This window comes from Eschrichtius robustus, chromosome 1 (assembly GCF_028021215.1).
Source record: "Eschrichtius robustus isolate mEscRob2 chromosome 1, mEscRob2.pri, whole genome shotgun sequence".
Taxonomy (NCBI): Eukaryota; Metazoa; Chordata; class Mammalia; order Artiodactyla; family Eschrichtiidae; genus Eschrichtius; species Eschrichtius robustus.
In genome coordinates this window covers 163,740,717-163,764,719 of record NC_090824.1, presented here as the reverse complement: position 1 = coordinate 163,764,719, position 24,003 = coordinate 163,740,717, and the positions used below count along the sequence as shown (strand labels likewise).

The window sequence follows — 24,003 nt, the reverse complement described above, 5'->3', positions numbered from 1 at the left end:
TAGCAGCATTTTTCATGATACAACTGGAGGCAACGCAAGTGTCCATCAATGAATGAATGGATAAACAAAATGTGGTATATACAACAATAGAATATTATTCAGGAAAGGAAATTCTGTCAAATGCTAAAACATGTATGAACCTTGAAGATATTATACTAAGGGAAATGAGCCAGTCAAAAAGAGACAAACACTGTATGATTCCATTTATGTGAGGTACCTAGAATAGTCAAATTCATAGAAACAGAAAGTAGAATGGTGGTTGCCAGGGGGAAAGGGGAGGGGAGAATAGGGGGTTGTTATTTAATAGGTTTAGAGTTTCAGTTTTGCAAGATGAAAAGAGTTCTGGAAACTGATTGCACAACAATGTGAATGTACTTAACGCTACTAAACTGTACACTTAAAAAATGGTTAAGATGGTAAACTTTATGTTACGTGTGTTTTACCACAATTTTTAAAAATAATAGAGGAGGGACTCATAAAACACCATTTAAGATTGTTGGGGCATCAATTCACTACTGTGAAAACTGTTAACTGAGGGAAACAAATTTATCCAATTTTCCAACATAAACTGTATTTCAGGGTAACCTAATAGCCCTCAAGGAAGAGGAAAAGATTTTATACAGAATTCCAGCTAATAAATGAGAAAGAAATAATAAAATTTAAAACAACCTCCTGCAACTCCTAATAAAATTACTGACTCAAGCAGCAATTATTAACGGCTGCTAAAATCATTAGGTAAAAAGATAGGAAACTTTATAAGGAAGGGATCTGAACATCACCAACCTAAACTCACTGATCAAGTTTAGCATCATTAAAATGGAGACAATCAAGCACATTGTGCCTCCCTGAAGTAATGAATTATGAAGAACACAGTATTCCCACTCCTCAAGACGAATCTAATCAAGTCTTCATTGCTAACTTCTAGTCTACAGATAAAATATGGGGTATAGAACAAATTAACTGTATGAGGAAGCAATCAGTCAAACTCAAAATTACCCTGAAAAATTCTCAGGAAGCAATCAGTGAAACCCAGAATTGTCCTGGAAAATTCTCAGGACACACGAACCAGTTTCTTCAACAAAGCAATGATGTGAAAAATAAGGGGGGGCAGGGAGCCCTTGTTGGGTGGAGTAGGAAGAGGTACTGCTCTAGATTGAGAAATTTCAAAGATATAACAAACAAACACAACACTTGGTCCACATTTGGTTTCTGATTCAAAACAAGCTCAACTGTAAAACGACAATTTTGACATGAAGGGAAAATTTGAATATGAATTGTATTAGACAATGTTAAGGAATTGTTATTAATTTTGTTAGGTGTGATAATGACATACTTAAACAAAAGCTTAAGAACAAGAAGAAATAATCTCTCTGTGCTGACATCTGTCCAACAAGGTGGCTTGGAATGTAAGGGGAAGGACCCCTCCAGCCACTGCAGAGGGAGACATAAGTGGTTCAGACTCCCAGGAAGAAGTCAAAGGCCCAAGCATGCTGTCCTACAGTCCCTCCAGCAGAGTTGAGCCCAACCCCACCCCACTGGTCCACTGCCTGCCCCTCATATGGCCTAAAGCTTGGGTACCATCTTGGGAAACCCAAAGCCAACAGCCATCAAGGTTAGATTTTGATCCCAGAACTCAAGCCCTCCCCTTTCCCTGAGACTCTGAGGCCACATTTATTGGCAGGAGATTTTGTGAGAGAACAGAGCTGGACTGAGAGAAGCCTGACAGCAGTCCCTCCCTTTCCCTCTGGGGGGCCCTCTTGTCCAGCTCCCACTGAAGGAGAATGACACAGAGAAGATGCAGGATGAGAAGGGTGCCAGCCTGGGATCCTACACCCAGACCTTAGCCTGCTCAGATTTTAAAAGGCGAGTGAAGAAAAGTGTGGGGGAAAAACCACAGGCACAGGCATCAGACCTTCACTGGCAAAGGTTCTGATCAGATGACCCAGAAGAAGTGATCCTGTCCAAGTCAACCATGCTGGTACAGCAGGAATACCTGAAGCCCCAGAGGAAAGGGCCTGGGGGGCCCACACTCCACCGGACTCATTAGAAAGAAAATGCAAACTGAAAGAGAGAAGGTGAAGATGGGAGGCAACAGTGACCTATGGCACCTTGCTGGCCCCTTGCAGGGGCTGCCTACTGAATTCCACCTCCTGTCTCTAGCCCAACACTCCCAAGGCTGGTCTCACTCCCAACAACTCCCTGTACCTCAAACCACTTTGCACTTTCCCATACCTTTGTTCCCTATACCTGGAACACCCCTTGCCCCTCCCCCTCCTCCAAACTCATCCTTGCAGGTCCAGCTCAAATGTCATGTCCACGTGGCACCCTCCCTATGTCTGGAACCACGAGGAATTAGTCCCTCTGAGGAACTCTATGCAACTATGTTATAAGCCTGTTTTCAGCCCAGTCTTAGCCTGCCGCACACTCTAGCAGTTCGGGTAGGGAGCCCTGCCCTTGCTGAGCCATCGTGAGCTCCTGGAAGAATGGTGCGACTTCCTCCTACGGGCATCCCTGCTCTTGACACAGAGCCTCTGTGCACACAGGCAACACTCGATAAACAAGGGCAGAGCTCATCAAGACACCAACAGGTGCGTGGGTCACTGTGAACTGAAGTAAAAAGAGCTGGTTTGCTTTCCTTCCAGGCCTCTGTGGCCCTGGCTTAGAGAGGCTTGGTGAGGGGCTGGGCTTGGCTAAGTTGTTAAGGGAGCCACCTGGAGAGGGAAGAGAAGAGCCTTCTGGAGGCCTGCTTCTTCAGAGCACCTTGCTAATACAGACAACCACTGACACACAAGGTGCCAAAGGGTGTTTTCAGCATGGAATGCCTTAAGTCACTCACACACACACACACACACACACACACACTCATCAAGTTCTCATCAAGCATAACCAAGAATCAGAACAAGAGATAAGGGCAGCTGCTTTCTTAGTGGTGAGAACAGCGATGAAGGGAAGAGGCCCCAAAGCCTTTGACGCGGGGCCCACATGTCAGTCTACTCTCCTTCCACATCAACCCTGCTACTGGCCCTACGACAGCTTCCCCAAAGGGATTCTGCAAACACAGCTATGTCCACCGTGGGGCACAACAACTTGGTAAAGACAAGGTTCTCAGAAGTACAGACTGAGGCGCAGGGCAGTGATGCACGTACCTCCGGCCCCAAGTTCTTTGGGCACGTGCAAGGACTGTGCTGACAGCTGACAGAGACCAGGGGACCATCCAGCAGAGCCCTAGCCCCGGCCCAACAATGGACCCTGAGAGCCCAACAATGGACCCTGGGAGCGGAGTGTCCATAAACACACTCGTTAAATCTTCAGGGTCTCCCCTCAGTTGTGGGAAGGACGCTTTTCCCAATAAACACCAAGCACTAAATATCCAGGTGGGTCGCTAACCAGCAAGCCAGATTCCTCTTCTAGGACTCTTAGGATGCCACACTGCCCCACATCAATGAGCTTCTCTCTCCATGCCCAGTCATGGAACCGTGCGAACCAGGGGCCTGACAACTATCACAGAGAGGGTCTGCTTACCAGCCCCTCGGTTTCCTCCGTCATCCTCTGGAAATGTGCAGCCATAGCCATGTAGTCTCGCATCTGCTTGTGACATTCGAGACACTTGATACTGTGCCGGATGAGCCTCACAGGGTCTGGGTAGAGCGGCAAAGCTGGAAGCGGGGGGCTGGCACTGCTTGAAGTGAGGCCGTGTTTGGGGGAGGAGGGGGGAGCCGGGGTTGCTGGTGCCATGGAGTTCGCGGGGGCCGACACGAACATTTGGTCCGCAGAGATGGGCTTCACAAGCAGCTGAGAGCACTGCATGACGAGCCCCTTGCTCTTGTGGTCACGGGCGTGCCGGAGCAGGCTGCACTTGTTGAAGAAGAGCAGCGTCTGGGAGCACAGTGTGCACAGCACCTCGATGTGGACGCTCCGCCGGCCGTAGTGCTGGCTCAGGCTCTTCTCTAAGGCAAACGCATCCCCACACTCCAGGCAGCAGTACCCACTGGCCGGCACGTGGATCCTGCTGTCCGCAGGCGGGCTGAGATTTGGCGCGTAGAGGGGCACGGGGTTGGAGCTGTGGAGGACCTTGTTGAAGACCTCCACAACCAGTGGGGCGGCCTTTTTCACCTGGTGGACCAGGGGCACCGACATCTGCGTGAGCTGTGGCTGGCTCCGCCTCTGTGCTGAGGACTTGGCCGTCACGGATGCGGCCACACTGTGGGGGACCAGATTCAGGTTGGCCAGGTGCACGGCTTTGGGCAGGAGGTTGGCAGGGGCCAGGGTGGATGCCTGCAGTGCTGTGCTCTGCTGCTGCTTCTTGCCCATCTGTGAGCCCGAGGCAGCCCCCTTTGGGCCCCGGGACCCAGAGCTGCAGCAGGAAGTTGAAGATTCACTGGCTTTTGTCATGCTCTCATCCCCCTTCCTGTCACCCTGGGGGCTCCCTGAATTTGTGCCCACCTCAAGAAAGTGCTCCGCCCCAGACAGGGCAGTGACCTCATCCTCTGGCACCTCGCTCGGAGCCTCAGCAATGGCGCTTCCTAGAGGTGACCCAGCAGGGGACTTACTGGGATCATCAGGGTCTGGCAGGATCCTTGTGACAGTCCGTTTGATTTCCCCTGATGATGTCTTAATGGTTTTGATTCTGACTTTGGGAATTGCTGGTGGGGAGCTGGCAGCCACAGAAGGGGAGCCTTTGCTGCTGCTGTCACTGCAGATGCTCCGAGGGCTGTCTGATGGCTTGATACTTTTTCTAGTGGCCTCCAGAGGGCTCCGGGGACTCTTTGGTGACTTGGGCATTTTGGGGCTGCCTTTGGAGCCCTCTTTTGTGGGCCCTGAGGGATCCTTTGTGTGGGTAGGCTGATCCTCCTTGGTGACACTGGCCACTCGTTTAGCCTGCAGGGCCACCAAGGCTGCAACACAAGAGGACAGCTTGGAATGAGCTGGCTTAAGACGCTGCCTAGGGGGCACTGACGAACAGGTACCTAGCTCCGAGGCAAGCCCCTTAGGCTCTCCGATACTGTTGCCGGGGTGGCTGTTGAACTCCAAAGCTTCCCCAAAGAATCGACTGGTATCCAGCTCCTTGTGAGGTTCCACTGCCTTCTGCCCACCTTGCTCGTCTTCCTGCTGACTCCCCAGGGGCAGGGGTTCTGGCTTGGGTTCTTTCTTACAAAAGTGATCAAACATATGCAGCTCTGGGACTGGAAACTTAGTCAGAGCCTCCAGGACCGGGCCCCCCACAGACTCACACCCAGGAGGGGGTGGGAAATAACTGTCAGAGTGCTTGGGCTTTATCCCAAACCCATTATCTTTGATGGCATCCTCGGGTTCGGGGCTGGAGATTGGACTGAACTGGTTAAAAGTTGGTAAGGGCTCTGACTTGGAAGGTTCCAGCTTGCTGGCGAAACTCCTGGTACTATCTCCATTCATGAAAGTGGAATCAAACTTCCCACAGTTGTGGCCTAGGTTGTGGGGATCTGGAGGCAGGTCTGAGCCCCGGAATCCATTGTGTAGGAGGCTGGGAGCAATGTGGTCTTTCTCCACTTCAAATGACTCCTGGCGGCTGGTGTTCTTGACGATGACACTCACGGCTGGCACATCTGAGGCTGATCCTGAGTGAGACAAGGACACATTCTCATCCATACACATGCCTGGAGGTTTGAGGGGACTCTCATTCTCCTCACTAGGGGTCTGGATGGCCTCCTTGGCATCAAGGCTGGTGGGGTCTGGGATGTCAAAGGCAGCCAGAAGGTCATCAAAATCTGGAGTTTTCATATCCCCCATGGCTGGATGCTGGCAAGGGCTGTAACAGAAACAGAGAACAGAATCAGTGATCACCAGGATCCCACTGGGCTCTGCCCAGCATCATCTTCATCACAAACCCATCTCGCTAACACACATGCAGCCAGCACGCACATGCACAAATCCCCATGCTATGGGAAGTCACACACCTGAGTTTTACCCCAACAGGTTTCCAAAATGCTGGGGACATTGGGGGAGGAGTGGAAGAAAAGTTAGTATGTCACTAGTGACAAGCCTGCCTGGCAGGCTCTAAACATTAATACGTGGAAATTCCTGGTTGGTTGCATAGCCAAAAAGAGGGTACACTCACACCACACTCCCTCAATTTCTCAGGGAATATCATCACTCCATGATCATAAGCATTAGCAAAAAACCAATCACTCAGCCCTTTAAAAAAAAAAAGCATGGCTCAGCACCTCCGTTCTTTAGAAAACTTCTGATTCATATATGAGACTTGGCTATAACTTCTGCTAATTTACTCTTAGTAATTAATCATTAACTTTGTATAACTTGGTTTTTTGCTGCATGAATTCAAGCAAATCCAAAATGATTTGCCACTGCTAGGATTAAACAAACTCTAGCAGATTATATCATCCCCTAGGTGTTTTTTCTCTAGTCAGTGTCTGCTTGATTCCTTAATTTTCACCCCAAATCTGTTATTGGTTGGTGAATTGATCACTAAACCTGAGGGACAGGGTGACTCTCAAAGAAGCACACAGTTATCAAACTGGCCAGGGAATAGTTTTAGAGAAGTCCTAAATTTTATTTTAACTTAATACACAAAGGAAAGAAAATCCTGTTTCCTTCATGATCTGGAGAAGCAGCAGAGCTACAAAACTACTGCAAAGGAGGAAACCCAAGATCCTACGAAAGAGGCCTTCCCTTAGGAAGTTACTAAAATACTCACACTTAGATAAGACATGAAGCTGCCTGGCTCAAACCTGCTGGAAAGAGGAAGAAAAAACCCCACTATCTCCCTTGTTCAGCCCATAAATCCTGCAACTGCTTCAGCATCCCAGAGCCTTATTTGCTTAAGTATTTCCTACACCATGTCTGTACTGAAAGCCTCTGTGAATGCAGATTGACACAACTCTTTTAGAAAGCAGTACAGTAGCTGCACAGAACCAGATAAGGGGTAAATCCTTGGGTCCGGGAACCCCACTGCCAGAAATTTATCCTAAGAACAAAAATTCCCAAAAGCTATATGCAAAAGTGTACAGCATTATTAAAACAACACAAAAAGGAGACACCCACATACACACAAAGAATCTAAATGTCCAAGGACAGGGAATGGTTAAGTAACGGATAGACTATTACGTAGTTATTAAAAATCCCAATTATGAAATCTATGTAGCAACATGAAAATTACTTAGTATTAAGATTAAAATAAAAAACAAATACAAAAATGTTGTCAAACTATGACAATGTAAAACTAAGTATGCATTTGAGCCAAGATTAAAAGAGAAAAGTAATTTATGCAGGGTGGTGGGATTACTGGTGGGTTATTTTTTCACAACTTTTGTGTGTGTGTGCTGGTAGATTGCCTTTATAATTTTAAAAAGGGAAAATAAAGAAAAAAAAACAAAAATTAGAACCACAGGGGAACAGCTGGCAGAGATATATCTATTGCCATCCCATGGGATCAACAGGCTTCCAGGTTTGGTTTCTTGTCCCACCCCACCAAGCCCCAACAAAACACATCTGCCTTCTTAAGAGTTCTCACAGAAAATGAAACAGACTGCCCCATTGGGAAGATATCTAATTATGGTAGATACTAATAAAGTGAAATACCAGTTAACTAAATATGAGTTGGCAGAATATCTCCCTGAAACGAGATGTAAAGTTTCTGGACAACAAATGATTGTCTGGTGGAATAGAAGTGTTGGAGCCCATAAGCGAGGGGAATATACTGGATATCAGTGGAAGCAATCAGCATCCCAATACCAAGTGAACTACTATGCAGGCTGATCCCAACTATAAGGAAACACCTATGTGGTATTTGCTTTATAAGCTTATCTCCAACTCCCCCCTATCCCCCTTCAGTCTAGGAAAAAAGATTGAGGGAGAAGGGTGGAAGAGATTGGTCTTTTTAAGGTGCTGGGAAAAGCCTGTGGGGGAGGAGGGGTAGTAGTTGGCAGTGTGTGCAAGGATTATCGAGAAGTCTACTATTGTTTAACTCCAAGTCACAGAGGCTTTGAGCAGAGAGATACAACATGAAAGTAATGACGTTCTCCACACAGAGAAATCTCAGGGATTGGCCAAGAATGGTCAGAGGTCAGAGCAAAAAGTATCTTTTGCTAGGAAAATCAGAGCTAATAAATGGTGTGGTAGCTCAACATCAGCAGCAGGAAAAACTTTTTTTTTTTTTTTAATTTATTTATTTATTTATTTTTGGCTGCGTTGGGTCTTCGTTGCTGTGCACGGGCTTTCTCTAGTTGCAGCGAGTGGGGGCTACTCTTCATTGTGGTGCGTGGGCTTCTCATTGCGGTGGCTTCTCTTGTTGCGGAGCTCTAGGCGCACGGGCTTCAGTAGTTGTGGCTCGCGGGCTCAGTAGTTGTGGCTCGCAGGCTCTAGAGCGCAGGCTCAGCAGTTGTTGCGCACGGGCTTAGTTGCTCCGCGGCATGTGGGATCTTCCCAGACCAGGGCTCGAACCCGTGTCCCCTGCATCGGCAGGCGGATTCTTAACCACTGCGCCACCAGGGAAACCCAGGAAAAACTTTTATAACCTTTGAATTTTAAATACCAAGGCTGATACTTTTAAAAGCCAAAGATCAAATCCTTTTTTCTATTTAGCCCTAGTAATGACAACCAAAATCAGCAGCAATCGATAACTGTTAAAAGACTTACAGTGGGGGACTTTCCTGGTGGTCCAGTGGTTAAGACTCCGCGCTCCCAATGCAGGGGGCCCGGGTTCGATCCCTGATCAGGGAACTAGATCCTGCACGCTGCAACTAAGACCTGGTGCAGCCAAATAAATAAGTAAATAAATATTAAAAAAAAAAAAAAGACTCACAGTGTGCCCAAGTGTCTGTACTTCTTTAAACTCTGCTCTAAAGTAAGTACTGCATTGTTTATAAGTAGAAAGTAGAAATTAACCAAAATGTACCCTGTTATAAAAGCAAAGGAAAGGGACTTCCTTGGTGGCGCAGTGATTAAGAATCCGCCTGCCAACGAAGTGAGAGAGTGGCATGGACATATGCACACTACCAAATGTCAAATAGATAGCTAGCGGGAAGCAACCACATAGCACAGGGAGACCAGCTCGGTGCTTTGTGACCACCTAGAGGGGTGGGATAGGGAGGGTGGGAGGGAGATGCAAGAGGAAGGGGATATGGAGATATATGTATACGTATAGCTGATTCACTTTGTTATACAGCAGAAACTAACACAACAATGTAAAGTAATTATACTCCAATAAAGATGTTAAAAAAAAAAAAGAATCCGCCTGCCAATGCAGGGGACACAGGTTTGATCCCTGGTCCGGGAAGATCCCACATGCCGCAGAGCAATTAAGCCCGTGCACCACAACTACTGAGCCTGCGGTCTAGAGCCCATGAGCCACAACTACTGAGCCCGCGTGCCACAACTACTGAAGCCCGCGCACCTAGAGCCCATGCTCAGCAATAATAGAAGCCACTGCAATGAGAAGCCCACGCACTGAAGAGTAGCCCCTGCTCACCGCAACTAGAGAAAGCCAGAGCGCAGCAACAAAGACCCAACGCAGCCAAAAAAGTAGAAAAAAAAAGCAAAGGAGAAACTGCAAAGAAAAAGACTACCAATAAAAAGTTCTATTCATCAAAAACCTGCCAACGCATAGTTAAAAAGCCAACAACCAAAAGGAATATTTGCAACATATGATAATTACTATCATTAATATCTTTATTAATATGTAAAAGGTCCTTAAAAAGTAGTTAGTAAAAGATAATCAACATATTAGAAAAATAAGCAAAAGTGATGAGCAGGCACTTAAAAAAAGAACAACCACAAATGGACAATTCATACATAACAAAAGTTGCAACCTCACAAAAAATTAGAGAAATACAAATTAAAATCATGAGAAACATTTTTGGCTTATTAAATTCACCAAAGTTTTACTAAACTAATAATCCCCAGTGTTGGCAGAGATGTGGCAAAATAAGCATTTTGAAAGTAATAGAAATTGATACAACCTGTCTAAAGAGCAATTTAGCAATACATACATAAGGCTCAATAATTCCACTTCCAGATATTTATCCTAAGGAAATAGAGATGCATGTGACAAAAATAATCATTACAGAATTATTTATAACAAAATTATTTTATGGGGCTTCCCTGGTGACGCAGTGGTTAAGAATCCGCCTGCCAATGCAGGGGACACGGGTTCAAGCCCTGGTCCGGGAAGATCCCACATGCCACGGAGCAACTAAGCCCCTGCGCCACAACTACTGAAGCCTGCACTCCTAGAGCACGTGCTCTGCCACAAGGGAAGTCACCACACTGAGAAGCCCACGCACCGCAACAAAGAGCAGCCCCCGCTCGACACAACTAGAGAAAGCCCGCATGCAGCAACGAAGACCCAACACAGCCAAAAATTTAAAAATTAAATAAATAAATTAATTAATAATTTTATAACAAAAAATGAGACACAACCTAAAGTCCCAACAATAGGAATTTGGTTCAATAAATTATGGTCTATTTACACAATTAAATACTAGGCATCATTATAGATCAATATTTAAGACTATGAGAAATGCTCCTAAAATGAGGAAAAAAGATACTGAAGTGTATACACAGTACAATCTCTATTTAAAACAAAAAAATTTTTTTACTATACATAGTTCTTATGAAAAAGGCCAGAGGAATACTCTAAAATGTCAAAAATATCTCAACAGATAATGAAATTATTTTCTTTCATTTTTATCTACATTTTCAAATTATTTATTCAAACGATTTATTTCAAATTTTATTGCTTAAGTAATTTTATTAAATTATATTTTTAACCCATGAAAAGAAGAAGAAATTAGGCAGGCCAAAAAATCTGAGGCGCTTGGGGCTTCCCTGGTGGCACAGTGGTTAAGAATCCACCTGCCAATGCAGGGGACACGGGTTCGAGCCCTGGTCCGGGAAGATCCCACATGCCGCGGAGCACCTAAGCCCATGCGCCACAACTACAGAGCCTGTGCTCTAGAACCCGCGTGCCCAGAGCCTGAGCTCCGCAACAAGAGAAGTCACTGCAATGAGAAGCCCGCGCACTGCAATGAAGAGTAGCCCCCGCTCGCCACAACTAGAGAAAGCCCGCATGCAGCAACAAAGGCCCAACGCAGCCAAAAATAAATAAATAAAATAAAATAAATAAATTTATATTTTAAAAAAATTTGAGGAGTTTCTTACAGAGGACTCTAAAAATCACTACTATAAAACTCTTTAAGCACATCTGGCATGACTCAGCAAGGGACTGCCAGCTAGAAAATCGGTGAAGTAACTTAATTAAAATTAAAGGTGTACTCAAAATAAAAAGCTTCAGCATACACCAGTGTCTGCAACTTGCTGCAAGCAGCCAAAGTTGGAAAGAGCAAACCACAGACGTCTGCCTGCCTACCTTGCCTGGGGGCAGTCCTCAGGACCCAGAGGTGATGGCCCCTGCCCCATGTCCACAAATACCAGCCTAGGAACCATGGCTCACCCTGCAGAGCACTCAGCAGGGTTCACCCTGAAGCATCTGAACAAGCTAGATCCACACATGGTGAGCTCACCCAGTGATCTAGAATGGCCTAGTCAACAGGCAAGGCAGGCTCCCCGGTTCTCTGAGCCCTAGGCCGAGAGCAAATTTCACTCAAAGGTGAGAAGGTGGAACCATGCTATGATACATACAGCCCCCTTGGGGGTGAACTGGCAGACTGACGCTGTATCCTCTCAGGGTAAGTTTCTATTCAGGGAAGATCTGGAAACTAAAACAAAAGTTAGACAGTGAATATAAATACCCAGTTTTTATTGCAGGGTCTACTAGCTGCCCAGGAAATTCTGCCAAACAGTTAAGTAAACATATAAACTAGGTGAGAGGGAGGGAAGAACACCTTAATTTTAAAAGGGCCTCATCAGGCCTAATTAACCTATTTGAATTCTTTGTGGGGATAAAAACAATATGATTATGGCAGAACTAGTAGGCAGAATTTCTAATGCCAAAATTCCACCAAAAAACAACAAACTGAATTCCATGTTGCATGTATGTTTGTCTTTATATGATTGTGATTTATGGGAAACCATGAACGACGGTGTTTTTTAACCCATTGACCAGTTCTGGACTGGAGCTTGATGCTTTCATAAATTGCCTAGAATGATAGTTCCCAACCCAATGGGGACCCAACTTCATATCCACAGATGTGTTCCCAATGACCAGCCATTAAAAACACCACTACTGAATGAGACTCCATGAAAAAATTAATTTGAAAAGGAGGTCTCAATGCTTTGGGAACCAATAATCTAGCAGAAAAACATTAGGCTGTAAGATTCATGAGGGAAGAGGCTTATCTGTCTCGTTCACCACTGCATTCTCCATTAGGCAGTCAATAAATATTTGCTGAAGCAATAAAACGAAACCTTCAAGACTGCAAATGGCCTAAAAGCTGTTCCAGAAATGAAAATGCGAAATTAAAAGACAAGTTCTCAGGAGGCTGTATGAATAGGCGAAATTATGGCAAAGGAGCATTAGTGAAAGCAAATGTGAAAGAATGTTTAGGGAAAAGCAATTCCAATTATACTGGAATGTATATGGTTATGGTTAGAATAATGGGTTCTAAGCTAAACTGTTCAATAAAGAAGCATCAGCTTAGACTGTTCCCTTAAGACACCATGTTGCATGTTTCATCACAAAAGGCCCAGAAAACACTGGGCATTATCAGAAAGGACACTGGAAACAAAATAAAACTTGTGATCCTGCCCTTCTTCACAACCACTCAGTGTCCACAGAGAGATGTGCTGAGCAGTTTTGGCTCCCCACACTTTAAGAAAGATGTACCAGAGTTGGAAAAGGTCCTGAGAAATGAGACTGAGTAGATGGAAGAGCTTTCTAATGAGAGCCTAAAAATTAGAACTCTATTTTATTCTAGAGAGATGAAGATTTAGGGGAAAGGGGGAACATAATTAAGTATAGGTTTGTTCATCAAACCTCAGACACTAGAGAGCAGAGGGCAGCATTTTTGAAGTTTGAAGTAAATAAAAGATATAGACCAAAACCAACAACAACAACAACTTAATCCATTAGTCAGAAAATATATTGATATTGTTAAAGGTAAAATATATAAATGTAGTAACATCCACACTTATTCAAATCTAGAATTTTTTTTTTTTAAAGGCTCTGAGAAACTAAGAACGAGGAATTGTCACTAAATCCATGAGCTTTCTTTCCCTCAGCATTGAAGCCTTTGAATTTCAAATAACGTTAAACTTGATCACCTGTTTTTCTTAACAATATTAAGTTCAGCAATAACAGGACATCAAGGGGGCAGAGACACTCCAAATTTAAGAAAAGTCTGATCTCTATTCAGTATATTCTGTCTAATGAAACAAGGTAACATCACAGATTTACACGATGAAAATGAAAGACCACATGATTTAGGGAACACTGGGCTGTGAGACAACAAAATTGTTTCCTTTTATTTGTCACCTTGTTGGATGAGGACTAGAAGGAAGGATGAATGTATGTATGTTTTACAACCTGTAGGTGAACTCTTTACCCTACTGCCCCACATGACTGAATATGGCGTAGATATTGACATAAACTGTGTTCAATTATTGTTATAACAGTTAAGAGTTTAAAAATGGATAAATAGGGGCTTCCCTGGTGGCGCAGTGGTTAAGAATCTGCCTGCCAATGCAGGGGATGCGGGTTCGACCCCTGGTCCAGGAAGATCCCACATGCCGCAGAGCAACTAAGCCCACGTGCCACAACTACTGAGTCCGCGTACCACAACTACTGAAGCCTGCACACCTAGGGCCTGTGCTCCACAACAAGAGAAGCCACCGCAATGAGAAGCCCGTGCACCACAACAAAGAGTAGTCCCTGCTCGCCACAACCAGAGAAAAGCCCGCGTGCAGCAACAAAGACCCAATGCAGCCAAAAATAAATTTATAAAAATAAATAAATAAAATTTCCCTCAGCTTTCTATTTCAGAAGGAACATCCCAGGGGATAACAAAGCAAAAAATAACTCAAACTGTATGAAACACAGAGAGAGAGAGAGAGAGAGAGAGAGATTATTTAGCAGACCCTAAGAAAGTGCTTGAGTTGGTTCCCAGGTGGGAGAACTTCTGTACCAGGAATGGAAACTGGGCAAGGGGAAAGAGAGAATGAGCAAGCAAGCACAAGAGCAAGCTGCTACTCCCAAGACTTGCAGGAACTTCAGTCTGGACTCTGGCTGGAACATTGATCAGAAAGAGACACTGCTTCTATGGGTGGTAGAGAAGGGAGCTCAGTGAAACTTTAGCTGGATCAAAGGAAACAGAAAAAAAGAGTTCCATGTTCCTGGACCCAGAATGAAGCCCCAGACTGGTAATAGTAGAGCTAAAAGAATACGAAATTGTGAACCACAGGGAACTAGCTTTCACCCCTATGCTGTCACCAATTACCTATGTAAGGATCTTAGGCAGGCCTTGGTTTAATATGTAAAATTAAACTAACTTGAAGGGTCTCTGAGACCTTGAACAGGCTAGGCTACAACAGCTGGGCAAATTAATCTAGAACTATTGGATTTCTACATAAAACTTAAGTCCTAAAGTAGACAAGCAGACTCTCTACCACATATATACTACTGCCCTCCTGAATACACTTCTGAGGCCTTCTTATAGGTCTAAGTGATCCCAAGTCACAGACGTTCTGAGTCAATCAGTGGCCAATGCTTCATTTCATGAGGCACCTGGCATTCTAATTATTAGCAAAGAACAGCCCAAAGAGATTCTCAGCAGTATACAAGAAAACAGGTGCCCCTACAGACCCAGGCAAAACAACAAAGCGTTTCACTTGTCTTTTCCTCTATCTGGTCTTAGTCCTGCCAATGCATATTTTGCCAGAATGGTTGCTGTAAAGCACTTATCTGATCACAGAGACGTCCCAGTTCAAAATCCCCATCACCTTCAGTAAATAAACTCTTCTTCCAGCATGCAGAAGCCATTCCCATCTGGTCTGTGTCCACCTCTCCAGCCACTTCCCAGGGTACATTTCAGTCACTGGTGTCAGAGCTTGAGCTGTTCCTCCTGAGTGGCCCCAAACATAAATCTGCCCGAGAACTCCTCCTCATCCCCAAGCTCCTGTTCCAGGGCCCCACCTCCTGGATGCCTTCTCTGAGTCCTCTGCCCTTCCCTTCCTCCCTTCCTCTATGGCAGCACTTCCCACAGTAGGCTGGGATCCAGAGTTTTCTCATCAGTCTGTGAGTCTCCCCAAAATTGGGGTCATGTCCTTTACCTTTATGTCCAGGGCCTAACACACCTGGTTCCCAATGGTATGGGGGCTGTCACTGCTCCCACCCCTCCCAGAACCTTCCCTTGAAGCCTCTCCAAACCCTGGGTGATACACCTGTCCCTGCCTGCCCTGCCCAAGATGTCCGTCACCCAGAGGCAGCTTCTCTTCTCCCCGTCTAAGCCCTTCCACCCCAACCAAAAATTCCATTTCCCAAGAACAGAATTGCATTGCAAGCATTCTAACAAGACTCACAGGATGTTAGAGCTGAAGTGGACCTCAGAAATGACCTGGTCCAGTGGCTTCCAAATGCCCGTCTGCAGACTGCTGCTGGACTGACTGCAAAAGAATAACATGGGGAGTGACTTTAAAACACAGAATCCCAGGCTCCACTGTGGAAATTCTGATTCAGTAGGCCTGGGATGGATCCCTGCATTTTTTTTAAAAGCTTCCCAGTTGATTCCAGGGCACTGGTCTAGTCCAACCTCTTCATTTTATACATGAAGAACTGAGGCTCAGAAAGGGGAAGTTCATCCATCAAATAATTACCAAATGCCAAGACTTATGCCAGGCACTGAGGACACAAAGGGAAGGCCCAGACCCTGTTTTTGAGTGCCCTCCCCTCCACAACCCACTGAAAACACCTCGCAACCACATACCTGTGAGTGCCACCAAAGGCTCATCAAGGGGACACAGGCTTCCTATAGGCAAGGAAGGGAGAGGGACTTTCTCTGACTGCCCTTGTCAGAAGTCATCTCATCCTCCCTTGTGCTCCCTTTTGTTTCACTTATTTCTCCTCATAATTTTCTACCTTTAATGTAGTACCTTTAAACTACCTTTAATGTAGTTTACCAGTAAAATGTTCTCTCTTGTGCTATTTCATAAGCCCCTCGACAGGCACTCACTGAATCATTAATTAATTGGTATCCCTCGATTCTAGACTTGGATTTCTACTTGGATAGGCATCTCAAATCTAATATGTCCAAAATCTAACTCTTGATTTCCTCCTACCTTCTTTCTCATTTCAGTAAATGACAACTCAGTCCTTCCAGTTGCTTGGGCCAAACCTTGGCATCTTTGAGTCCTCTCTTTCCCTCATACCCTTCATCCAATCCATAAGCAAATCCCGTCAACTCTACCTTCAAAATCTATCCAAATCCAACCATTTCTCACCACCTCCAACCATCTTCTTCTCTCTCCTGGATTCCCACAAAAGCCTGATGACTGGTCTCCTTGCCTCTCCTCTTTGCCTCTACTACTCACTCTCAACACAGCAGCCAGAGTGCTGCTTTTAAAACATCCACCAGATCATGTTCCTCCTCTCCTTAAAACCCTTCAACACCGTCCCACCTCGCGCAGAGTAAAATCCAGTCTTCACCCCAGCCTACATGGCCAGGATGATCTAACTGCCCTCTGTCTCCTACACCTCTCTCTGTTGCCAGTCTGCTCCAGACTCCTTACTGCTCCTCAACCAAGCAGGGCATACTCCTGCCCAGAGCCTCTGCATTTACTATCCCCTCTGCTTGGAATGTTCTTCCCCTCAGATCTCTGTGGGCCCACTCCTCACTTCCTTCAGGTCTTTATTCAAACACCACTTTGTCAGGAGCCTTCTATGACCATTGTGCATAAGATACCAATCCCCACCCTCACCATCAATCTCTGTCCGTTTAGTCTGCTTTGTTTTCCTTCACAGCCCTTATAGCATCTGACACATTATATAATTGCTCATTTATTTATTGTCTGTGTGTAAGCTCCACTATGTTTACTAGATGGTAATCCACCATTAGAAAGGGGGAGTGATGTGACAGGCTCATCTGTCCAGAAGGAAGATTGTTCAAGGATAGTCACAGATTCCTAAGCAAGTTTATTACCAGTCAAGCAGCTGGCAAATTTGCTATATTGTTTGTATTTAGCTTTTTAAAACTTTTTATAAATAGAGAGACCTTGAGTGGTGATGGGGCCTTGCCGGAGGAAAGGGTCTATCTGAAGTCGCACTTGTCTATGAACCCTGGGCCCCTGCAGAGCTAAGTTAAATATTATATTTTATTGGTGGAAAGTGCCTACTGGCCATTGTCCCCACAATAAGGTCATCTGTCTTGAGGTCTGGATCAGTGTGACGCCAGTGGAGGGGGAAGGCTAGCTCTCAGAACCGCAGGGAAGAGGAGAACACAAGGTGGTCTTGAGTCTTAAGACAAGAGGATACAACTCTGTGAATATACCAAAAACCATTGAATTACGCACTTTAAATGGGTAAACTGTATGGCATGTGAATTATATCTCAATAAAGCTGTTAGATTTTTAGAAAAGATAAAAAGGAAGAAAAGAGGATAGAACCGAAAGGAACTGGGATTATAAAAGACTACAACTGACTGGGATGATACAAGTGGAAACTAGGTATAGGCAACAAAGTTTAAGCAGAGCTAAGAACTGAGATAAAAACTGATACTTTGTAACCAGTACCCCCTTTTCCTTTCATTACTTGAAACAGATCTCAGCACTAAGCGACACTACACTTTGTTAAAAGGGAACAAGACCCAGAGACAGAAAAAAGAGACAGGACTCCTCTTGTTCACACGCCATCCTTGAGGAGTTCCCCCCCACTGAACTTTGTAAAAGCATCATCTCTTGGTAGTAGGGATCCCCTAATTTAGGTAAGAAGCCAGTAGCCTCAGACCTGCTGGGAACCAAGCCTCCACTCCCTGAATAAAAGGGCCCCAGAAAAGAAAAAGTGGCCATTCCGCAGATCACTCCTTCCCCAGCTCTGGTACCCCTGTGTTTGGTGGCTCTGGGTGTGCCACCAATCTCATCTACCACAGGCAAACCACAGTCCCAAAGATCCCGAAATTAAAAGGTTGGGGTGGGGGACAAATGTACTATTAGTATTGGAGTGTCTCTTCAGTTCCCTTAGGTCACTAAGGAGTTTAGGAGCTGGTGAGTCAAGGGCCTGGTAAAGGATGCCTCTCCCAGGTACTCTACTCTCACTCCTCTTTTCTTTTTCTCACACCTCCACACACACACACACACAGACACACACACACACACACACACATATACTCTTCTCCTTCCCGTTCCTCTCTCTCCCCCTACTCCTTCCTACATGCCCCTCTCCATCCCTCCATCCCTTTCTCTCTTCCCCCCTCTTCTCTCCCTCACAGATGTTCTTCTTTATCCCCTTGTTCCTCCCTCTTCTCTCCTTCCCCTCTCAAAAGAGATCTGGGTGGGCTCTTTCACCATGGCTGCTCAGACCCAAGGGCAGCCAGCCTCCTGCAGGAAAGCAGGGCGCCAGCCAAGGCAGCTTTTCACCAACAACCCAGCATGGCAATGGACCCAACATCCAGGTGTCTGCATGTATGCCCACTGTATATGTCCCTGGTGATCCAAGGGAATGATAGAAAATAATGTGTTCAAAGGACATCCCTATGTGCCCTTCCACCATCAGAAAAAAATGGAATATTAAAAGTCCTTATCTTTTTAAGATATTATCTGTGAAATGTTCACAGATAAAATGATGTGATATCTGGGATCTGCCTCAAAATAACACAGGGCAGGAGGAAGAGAGCAGGGAGGGCATGTATAAATGAGACAAGATTGGCCATGAAATGATAACTGTTGGATCTGCATAAGGAGTGCATGGGAGTTTATCATATCATTTTCTCTACATATGCACATCTCAGCACACTAGGAACCAGACTCTTGGATAGTGGACTCTATGGGTGCAACTAGCTTACCACCAAGATCACACCCATTAGGATGGCTATGATCAAACAAAACAGAAAATAGCAAGTGTTGGTGAGAATGTGGTGGAGAAACTGGAATCCTTGTGAATCGCTGGTGGGAATGTACTGTAGCCACTATGGAAAACAGCATGGCAGTTCCTAAGGAAAATTACACATAGTGGATATAACACTTCCAATTCTAGGTATATACCCAAAAGAATTGAAAGGGGTCTCAAAGAGGTATTTGTACATCTATGTTCACAGCAACATTATTCGCAATATCCAAGAGGTGAAAACAACCCAAGTATTCATCAATGTATGAATGGATAAACAAAATGTGACATAAATATAAAAGGGCATATTATTCAGCCTTTAAAAAGGAATGAAGTTCTGATACATGCTAAAACATAGATGAACCTTAAAGGCATTATGCTAAATGAAATAAGCCATATACAAAAGGACAAATATCGTGTGATTCCACTTATATGAGGTACCTAGAGCAGTCAAATTCACAGAGACAAAAAGTAGAGCAGTGGTTACCAGGGGATAAAGGGGAGAAAGGAAAAGGGGTTGTTATATAATGGGTACAGAGTTTCAGTTTGGGATGATGAAAAGGTTCTAGAGATGGACGGTGGTGATGGTTATGTGAATGTCCTTAATGCCACTGAACAGTACACTTGAAAATGGTTAAAATGGTGTAAATCAACTATACTTCAATAAAAATAATAACAAAAACACTAAAAAATTCTTGGATCCCCTTAAAATATGGTTAAAATGGTCAATTTTCTTATGTATGTTTTACCACAATTTTTTAAAATAATGATAACTACCAAGGAACATTGAAAAAAAAAAATCACTTGTGTCCCAACTCTCAGCTCTTCAAGGCCAGCTCAGGTCAGCCTAGACATCATACCTCAGTGAGGTTCTCAAAACAAGGGTGTGGTGAGTATTGCTGGGAGTGTAGAGCTGTGGAGAAAGGAATAACTTCTACCTATAGGCACATGGTCTAGTTTCCAAACACCACCTAAGGAAAGAAGAAAAATAAAATGTTTTTTAATAGGTCTGAAGGCAAATGTTAAAGTAAGTTAATAATAATAATAATAAAGTGTAGGTCAGACCCTGAGAAGAATCTCCAAACCTAATTCAAAGCGGGCCTCAAATGTAGTCAAAGATAAACTATCCCCAGTCCCAGATCTTCTCCCTTTCGCCTAGCATAGTGTGCTGGTTCAGAGCCCAGACTCTACGTGGGTTCAAACCCCAGTTCTACTACTTGCTAGCCATGTGACCTTGGCCAGGTTTCTTCACCTCTGTGTCTCAGTTTCCCCGTATGTAAAATGGGGGTTATAGGGGTTAAATGAGTTAATATTTGTAAAGCTCTTACAACACTGCCTTAAACATAGCAAATACACGTGTTTGTTAAGTATTCTGCCACCGACCTCAGTGGCCAGCAAGCTTTACCTCATAATTTTTCAGAGTGCCCCTGCAGACCACTGAATCCCTAAACGTCAGGCTGACTGGATGCATGCACAGGGGACAGAGACAGGGCAAGTGAAGGTCGGTTACCCCTCCTCGCAGCTCATCCTCCAGTGCTCAGGAGGGCTGAGGAAGCAGAGGACCAAGGAGTGAGCAAGGGGACCAGGGGGCAGGCAGGCTGGGGGAAAATCACAGGTGGGGGAGAGGCAGGGAAGGGACAAGTACCAAGCAGGGGATGAGAATAAGAGAAGACATGGGAAAAGCTGGCAGACACTTTTTTTTTTTTTTTTAATCTAAGTGGTCCTCAATTGTAACTGAACATCAGAATCACCTTGGGAACTCTGGAAGCTACTCATGCTTGGCCGCAATCTCCCAAGATTCCAATTTTATAGGCCCGTGTGGAGAAACTAGTTAACAGTCCATCAAGTGCATGTACCCACAAATGACAATAAAAAGTCTCTTTTCTAATTCCGCTCACTCTCACTCTAATTCTGCATTCCCTCGCTTGACTTCATTTCTGTCTTAACTTTGACAGACCAGCATTTAGTTTGGATTCTAAATAGAGATATAGACAATATTAACGGAAAAACTTATAAGGGAATGGAAGGAAACTCATTATTCCAATTCTATAGAAGGGAAATACAGAAAACTTTTTTTTCTTTTCTTATTTGGACCTTCACATTTCAAAACATAAACTAACAAGCAGACACTGTGCTGTCCAGATGAGGATAAAGTCAGAAACCAGGGGATGGGGTAGGGAGTGTCTTAGATCTGATGTCCAAAATAAGTTAGTTCTGAGGTGCTCCAATGAGTGTGCCTGATTATTTATTCCAGGGTAACCTCAGTTCCTGCAGACACTGGATTCTTTAGGGTTATTCAGACCATCTCTGGTGCCCAATAACACAGTTTGGCTGCAGAGAGGGGCTGGCAAACCTGAGCATCAGGCTCCATCCACCCAGGCTGGCTGCTTCTCTCAGGTCACCCTACCACATACACAAACATGGATTTATAGGAACTTCACAGTTTATATAACACTATTGCCACTTCACAGGGAACTCGCCAGTTGAGTGGCAGAACCAAGACTAATGCTGAGGCTCCTGCTTGCCTCCAACCACCAGACTGCCCTTCCACTCAGGAACTCTGAACCAGGAGGTCTGACTTCACATTTCAGTTTCCCAACATCCTCATCTTTCCAAGGTGCTACTGTATATGGCACACATTTTCCTTCAACTGGTATTGAGACATTCACTACAGCCCTTGCCACAATTATGACACACTTTAGGGTGTTGTAAGACCAAGATTAGAAAACAACGTACTAGAACACTGTTCTAGATTAGAGGTTCTTCCAACACCAGAAAGATTAAGAACTGTCAGAGCCCAAGAGATTCTAGGAAACCATTAAATTTAAGCTGCTAACTCTACGAGCAAGGAAATGAAGGCCCAGAGAGGTGAGGTAATCAAATGAGATAAAGTACATAAACTGAAGAGTTTTTATTACTGTGACAGATTCCTGTTATTCCTGGCAAGGTGACTGGCCCTGCCTTAGCTTCCCAGAGGGCCTGAAGTCTCCTACTCACAGTTACCCATTCAAATCTCTCCATCAAACACCCAGTATAAGGCTTATTAACCCTCAGACTAGTGATTCTAGCCCTGGAAGCACATTAGAAACACCTGGGGAGCAGTGTTAATACCTAACCCCACCTCAGGCCAATTAAATCAGAATCTTTAGGGGTGGGGCCGAGCATTTTTTAGAAAACAACCCAGAGGACTGATGTTGTCTGGGGCTGGGAACCACGGTCTTTAGACCAAAGTATAGTCCAGGGACCACTGGCCTCAAAAATCACCCCAAAATCTTGTTAATGATGCAGACTTCTGAGTCCACCTGCAGACTGACTCAATAGAAATAAAGTGGGTCTCGGGACTTCCCTGGTGGCGCAGTGGTTAAGAATCCACCTGCCAATGCAGGGGACACGGGTTCGAGCCCTGGTCCGGGAAGATCCCGCAAGCCACAACTACTGAGCCCTCGTGCCACAACTACTGAAGCCCACGTGCCTAGAGCCTGTGCTCTGCAACAAGAGAAGCCACGGCAATGAGAAGCACACATGCCGCAACGAAGAGTAGCCCCCGCTTGCCGCAACTAGAGAAAGCTCATGCACAGCAACGAAGACCCAATGCAGCAAAAATAAATAAATTAAATAAATTAAAAAAAAAAAAAGAAATAAAGTGGGTCTCAGGAATCTGAAGCTGTGACAGTCATCCAGTGGTTAGAGAACAACAGCACTGGCACTGAGTGAGTCTTGGAAGTCACACCTGTACTCCAGCTGACCCTGGAGTCCTGGATGGCCCCAGTAGCTGGCCTGGGAAAGGTTCCCAGATGATTCAGACTCTGGTGCCCACTCTAAGCTAAGAGCCCCTGAAGAAGCCCCACTGCTTCAATCACCAGCAGCTGTGGCAAACCTTTCAAAAAGAGAGGTAGAGTCCATCGTGGTTCTACACAGCCACCTCGGGCTTCCCATCTCACTCAGAGCTACGGCTCAGGCCCCCACTAGGATTTACAAGCCCAGTGGGTCCACCCTGGCCTCCTCTCCCATACCTTCCTCCTCCTCACTCCAGTTTTTCTCTCCACCCTGACTGCTCTTCCCTCAGATAAATGCATGGCTCCCTCTCTTACTCCTTCAGAACTCTGTTCAAATGTCCATTATCAGTGAGACTTCCTTATTTAAAGCAGAAAATCTGCCTCCCCACCAAACCTCTCTATCTTCCATCCCAGCTTTGTTGTTTTTCTCTGTAATACTTTTCACCATCTCTCATACTTTATGTTTTACTTGTTTATTGTCTATAAGACCTCACACACTAGATTACGAGCTCCATGAAAGTAAGATTTTTGTTTGTTTTGTTCCCTGTTACAGTCCCAGTGCCTATGGTGCCTGGCACAGAGCAGGCACTGAAATATTTATTCTAGGAATTAATACATCAGGAAGACCAATCTTAAAACATAACTTGTACCAAAAGATCATAAAGAAGCTGATTATACCAAAATCACTTCTCCACTGATCTCATCTTGGCAGAAGCCTTTTTAAAAACAGGCTAGAGGCCTAATGAAACAGAAGCCATTTAGAAGTAAGTATTTCCCGTCAATTAATCCAATCCAAATGGGTTTGTGAGTCAAAGACAATTTGTTCCGAGGAATAGATAAAACTATGGAGACAGAAAATGGAGTTGAAAGAAGGTAATCGAACAAATGGATTTCAGATACTGTCCTGGTATATGTGTAGGTTCAGAAGAAAACCAGAGAGCACTTACAGCTACTCTCACACAGGAAAGTTTCCAGTGGACCAAAAAGGACAGGCTCCCATCCAGGGTTACAGTTGGTGAGATGCAGGCCCAGTGCAGGATACGACGGCCTGCTTCCCACCAGATCCATCAACCTTATGAACCTGGAGAGGACCCTTCCTCTTTCCCTTGTGCCCGCTTATCCCCACCCGCTTCCAAAACTCATTTGAAACCATGGACAGTACTTTAAGCTCTACCAAGTCGGGAGCACTAGAAGCTTTTGTCAAGGCCACACAGCAGCTGGGGAGAATTCTGCCATTACTAAGTC

At 44.9% G+C, this 24,003-nt stretch overlaps 1 protein-coding gene across 4 annotated transcripts in view; it reads right to left on the bottom strand.

Moving 5' to 3' along the window:
* Positions 1-24,003, bottom strand: part of ZNF592 (zinc finger protein 592) — a 55,153-nt gene that overhangs the window by 21,839 nt on the left and 9,311 nt on the right. The window contains exons 1-3 of one of the 4 annotated variants that reach the window (XM_068558397.1): positions 19,843-19,940; positions 15,469-15,552; positions 3,523-5,785 (exon numbers count right to left, since the gene is read on the bottom strand). In XM_068558397.1, the coding sequence (XP_068414498.1) occupies positions 3,523-5,766 (2,244 nt within the window). In that variant the 5' untranslated portion in view covers positions 5,767-5,785; positions 15,469-15,552; positions 19,843-19,940. Of the gene's footprint in view, positions 1-3,522; positions 5,786-15,468; positions 15,553-19,842; positions 19,941-24,003 lie in introns of those variants that run through there. The other 3 variants (XM_068558425.1, XM_068558416.1, XM_068558406.1) reach the window with 3 other exon arrangements.